The sequence below is a fragment of the Cryptomeria japonica genome, chromosome 8 (assembly GCF_030272615.1).
Source record: "Cryptomeria japonica chromosome 8, Sugi_1.0, whole genome shotgun sequence".
In the NCBI taxonomy this organism is placed as follows: domain Eukaryota; kingdom Viridiplantae; phylum Streptophyta; class Pinopsida; order Cupressales; family Cupressaceae; genus Cryptomeria; species Cryptomeria japonica.
Genome location: NC_081412.1, coordinates 29,230,001 through 29,235,787, shown reverse-complemented (window position 1 = coordinate 29,235,787; position 5,787 = coordinate 29,230,001). Strand labels below are relative to the sequence as shown.

The following is a 5,787-nucleotide window of genomic DNA, read 5'->3' as shown; positions in this document are numbered from 1 at the left end:
TGCACATTCTTTTTCAAAAATATTGAATTCAATTATATTTAATAGTCAACTAATAATATAAAACTATAACTTATTTATGAGTCTCTTTATTAATGATGTAATACAAACAATGGCTATCTACCTCACTACAAAAGTTTGAATTCAATTTTGTATACAAGGACTAAATAATTTGAATTAGGAAAAGAAAGTGTCAAAATTCAATTAAACATTAACTACAAAAATATTGAATTCAATTATATTTAATAATCAACTAATAATATTCTACTATAATATATTTATGAGTCTCTGTGTAATGATGTAATACAAACAATGGCTATCAACCTCACTACAAAAATTTGAATTCAATTTTGTATACAAGGACTAAATAAACTGTATTGCGAAAAGAAAGTGTCAAAATTCAATTAAACATTAACTACAAAAAATATTGAATTCAATTATATTTAATAATCAACTAATAATATTGCAATAATTAGATAAATTACAATAAAAATGAATATATTGATAATAATATTAATAAAGTTGCAAACTTGAAAAAGGTTGACAATATTAATAATGATTTGATAACTTGATACAATCTAGAGTTGTATGAATGTTAATTAGATCAATGTATATGACTCATATATTTTTAATTTGTTTAACAAATTTGTAGGAATGGGTCGATCGAAGAAATATTTTGAATCTGAAGAACAAAGAAGGATTATGAAAGAGAATATCAAAGAGAATATCACAGACAATACAGGAAATGAAAAATGAACAAATGTCAGATGCCCAAAAGGAAGAGCAAAAGAGGCGAAGGAATGAAACAGAAAGAGCTACATATGCATCTAGAAGATTACAAATATCAACCCAAGAATTACTGGCACAACGTAGTGAATCTGAAATTTTACATTTCATTACATGTCAACAACCAGTTCGAGATGCACAGCCACAAGAAATCAATTTTCAGGAGGAAACTATCCAAACAACTTTGAATCAAAATAACACACAAAATGTTGGAAATCTTCGAGAAGGGGAATCCCAACCGCCAATCGATTTCAATACAGAAAACACTCCAAATCCAAATAGATTACTTCGCACTGAATTTAAAAAGGTGCGAATGACATTTCGTAATCATTTAGATGCCTACCAATCACCTTGCATGTGTCATATTTGCCAAGAATCTTATATTGGAATGAAAGTATATCGAAATCCGGAAGGACCTGTTTGCAACACATGCAAGCAAGAGAGAGGAATAAACAAATTATCAGCTATCAATAATATGGATCCCGGACCCCAACCACCCGAACTAGCATGCTTGACGCAAGTAGAAGAAATGCTTATCGCACGCGTAAATCCAATATTACAAGTTACGCATGCCACATGTGGTCAATTCAAATATAAAGGACACACAATTAGCTTTCCACAACACATTGAAAAAATAGCATAAAAATTGCCACATTCTATTACAAGGTTGCTAATAATTATAGTGCGAAGGAAAGATCAACGTGGGATGAATTACAATTTTACAGTAAACAGAGACTATGTGTATAGAGCACTATAGTACAAAATTCAGAATGACAAATTTTATGCAAACATCATAATTGATACATGTGCACTAGAAAATTTATCAGAAGGATCTTATCAAAATATATTTGAACAGCTGAAAACTATAAACATGGAATTAGATTCTAACACAAATGAAATTCGGTTTGTTGGACCGCTCTTGGAAACTGAAGAAGAAAACATTATTGATCACACGACATCGATGGCATCAAAACCACCGAGTGCACAAAGAGAGATGGAGTTGATTTGTGCATGGATTAACAACAATAACACACATCCATCATCATTGATCGAGTGGCCATCGATTGGTGGATCTCCAATCAATGAATATACTACATTGGGACTACTAGATATGGCGTTCCCGACATTGTTTCCCGATGGGAAATGTGACTGGTTGGAGCCTCGAATAAAACAAGTACATCTCAATGAATATGCAAAGCATCTAATTCGATACAGAGATAACCGTTTTGGGAAGCATCTCAGGTTCCGATATTACATTACAAATATGATTATGAGGCATCGAGCACAAACGTCAACTTCTATTTTCATCAAAAGAAATCTAGGTGAATTGCCAATCACTATAATGGAACTACATGAGCATTTGTAGAATATTCCAAACTCACATTTGGCTGATAGGTTGATGCGATTTGGTACAACTCTAAGAGGTACAAGATCTTACTGGACAAAATGTCGAGCAGAACTAACAGACATGCTACATCAGATTGGAACGCCGACTATATTTTTCACTTTAAGTGCCGCAGATTTGTATTGGCCAGAATTACATGCACTCATGCCAGGTATAACACCATCATTGATTATCCACATATTTTTGCACAATACATGCATCTACGAAACTCCAATTTTAGAAAACATGTCCTTGAGAAAGGATTAAATGTTAGAGATTATTGGTATCGATATGAATGGCAACATAGAGGATCTCCACATGTACATGGATTTCTCTGGATACATGGATCACTAGACATGGATAACATTGATTGGTCGAATGATGTACAACGAAAAAATGCAGAAAAATATTTTGACACCATTGTTCATGCATGGAACCCTATAGAAGATAGGAATCAACGAAATCTCCAGGTATGTTTGCAACTATTCATTGATCTTTGCAAAAACCTTCATTATCAACATACTTATAAAATAATAAATTAATTTTTTCAAAATTTATTTGCAGCCATTTCTTGATTTCTCCTTCCATCCATGTCTCAAAAACACAAGACAGCTTGCAGAAGCTGATTTTGACAATGACTACGAAGAAATACTCAACACAGTTGAAAGACATACGATGTGCAAAGAAGGAGCATGTCTACGTAAGAAAAAAGGAAGAATGGTTTGCAAGCAATTTTTTTGGTAAGAAATTTAATTTGACAACAATTTTCATAATAAAATACATTGAAATATTATACAACCATATGACAGTTTTAACCAACAGATACAACGCTCCTTGGCCAATTAATTTGCATAGTTCAAAAATGTACAATGATCCACAAACGGGTGACAAGAAGTTTGAAGCCGCATGAAATGATGATAGAGTAAATACACACAACAGGTACATACTACAACTTTGGAGAGCAAACATTGATTGGCAACCTGTTCTTTCTAGACATGTAGTAATTAAATACATCGCAAAGTATGCAGCGAAATCAGAGAAAAGTTATGAAACATACCAATAGATGTTACTACGGTTAGCAAATATTGAAAACCCAGATGATTATGCAACAAAGGCTTATCGAAAACTACTAACTGAAACAATAATTGAGAGAGACATTGGAGCACAAGAAACGAGCCACATGCTATTGGAATTGCCATTGGTAGAAAGTAGCAGAAAATTTATTAATTTGAATGTCTCCACTAAAGTTTTCAAGCGCGTGGTAGAAGATGTTGAAAAAAATGATGAAGAACAGACAGTCTCATTCATAGATGCATATCAAAACAAGCCATTTTCTATGGAAGCAATATCATTGATTGATGCAGCGAAATCATGGATATACAATCCAAAATGAAAAAGTGAGAACAAATGGAATGCAAGGAAAAGAGCAACTATTGTCAAAGTATTCCCTAGGTTCGTGTCCATTCCCACACGTGGATCGGAGAAATGGTTCACATTTTGTTTTTCAGAATTGCTACTATACAAACCTTTTCGCAACATTGAAAGGGACATTGGGAATAATAATGATACAATACAAACAAATTGGGATAACTTCAATTACAATCAATGGCCCATGCAACGGACAATAGAAACCGAGAATGATGACAACATTGAACTTTCTGAAACTGAAGAAAATGATACTAGGCAAGAAGAAACAACAAAAAACAAGTGGGAGATAATATCTAGGCTTCATCATGGCCAATTAATGCAAACTTTAGAGTTTGAAATGCTCAGCAGGAGGTACTTAGATAAAGAGACAAATTGGTCCACTGATTATGAAGGTGAAGAATATACGGACAAGGCCATGAATTTCATTGCCACCATCAAAAATATTGGTTCTCCCATCCATGATGATATACCACAGATTGTCAACTATCACAACCTCAGCAATCAACAAGAACAAGCACTCAATATTATCATTTCGCACTACCTCATTTATGGAACAAAGCCTCCTTTATTCATGATAATTCAAGGTATGGCTGGAACAGGAAAATCAAATTTAATAGGCACTATAAATGAAGCACTAAAAAATGCTTCCATGCCAAATCGATCTCCTCTACTTGTGCTTGTACCAACCGGAGTTGCTGCCTTCAATATAGGAGCATCGACCATTCATTCAAGACTAAGAATACCCATAAGAGATTTTATAGATCTTCAGGGAACAAGACTAACTACCTTCCAAGAGGAGATGGCACATGTCACATATATCTTGATCGATGAAATGAGTTTAATTGGCGAAAGGTTATTGGAGAACATAGATGCACGTCTACGCCAAGCTTTTCCTTCAAATGCTAATGAAAATTTCACAGGTATGTCTTCTATGAAATTTTAAAAAATTATAATTATTCCATTCTATTGCAACTATTGTACTATAGAAATGTTTAAATGTGAATATCATGATACAGACAAAGTAAGGTAGTTAAGAGTTCTAAAAAATGTTCAAGAAATCCATGATTCTGGTAGGTGATCTTGGACAATTGCCTCCGGTCAACGATAGGCCGCCATATAATAGCAGAAGACAGGCAAAAATTTTGTGGGAACAATTTACAACTATTATTACTTTGGATCATATCTATCAACAAGAAGGCCAAGGCAATGACCAAGAACGGTTTCGACAACTGTTAATGAACATAAGAGATGCAAAACCAGCATTGGATGATTGGATATTACTAATGACAAGGTCTTCTATGACAATTGATACAACAACCAACCAAGAATTTGATAGCTGTGTGCATTTATTTTCAACAAACGACAATGTTCACAACCACAACAAGAAAAAATTACAATCATTAAAAAATCCAATTGCGCATAGCATTGCATCAAAAGTACGAAATGTTAGTGCTAACGAAAGTGGAATGGATGATGAACTTGATGTAGAATTATTATTATTATCCAAAAATGCCAGAGTAATGTTGACATCAAATCTATGGATAAAAGCAGGACTTGTCAACGAAGCTTTAGGAAATATTAGAAAAATTGTTTATAAACTAGGAAGTGCACCACCTCAACCACCAGCATACTTGTTAGTTGAATTTGACAATTACTCTGGACTACCATTCGATGATCATCATACATCCTCAATTCCAGTTCCAGCAATTGAAAGAGGTGGTTCTTCTCAAATACCATTGCGCTTGGCATGGGCACTAACGATACACAAATCTCAAGGGCTCACTCTTCAAAAGGCTACCATTGATATAGGACCAACTGAAAGAACCGGTCTCATGTTCGTGGCAATCTCTCGCATGAAAAGCTTACAGGGCCTACGGATCATGTCACCATTCAGCTATGATAGGTATGAGAAATTAAACAAAGGCAAACAAGTCGTCGGCAGGAAAAGAGAAGAAGAAAGGCTTCAATCCATCTAGAACAATTCACGTAAGTTTTGCTTTCATGAAGTACATCTATTTTCCACTTACTTGAATGCTACTATATTATGAAAATTAAAACCTGTTAATGACAATCACTATTTTCAATAATAAGAATGACAAACTTAATCATAATTTGCTTTCTTCTCACAAGGCCCTAACATAAAATTGATGACATGGAAAACACAATGAAATTTCTATGACATCAATATCGCT

The 5,787-nt window shown here is 33.9% G+C and overlaps 1 protein-coding gene across 1 annotated transcript; it reads left to right on the top strand.

The window, feature by feature from the left end:
* Positions 1-3,779: 3,779 nt before the first annotated feature.
* On the top strand, positions 3,780-5,571 carry LOC131078521 (uncharacterized). Its single transcript, XM_058016242.2, has 2 exons — positions 3,780-4,515; positions 4,670-5,571. The coding sequence occupies exons 1-2, from the start codon at positions 3,780-3,782 to the stop codon at positions 5,569-5,571; spliced, it is 1,638 nt and encodes a 545-aa protein (XP_057872225.2).
* The last annotated feature ends 216 nt before the right edge of the window (positions 5,572-5,787 follow it).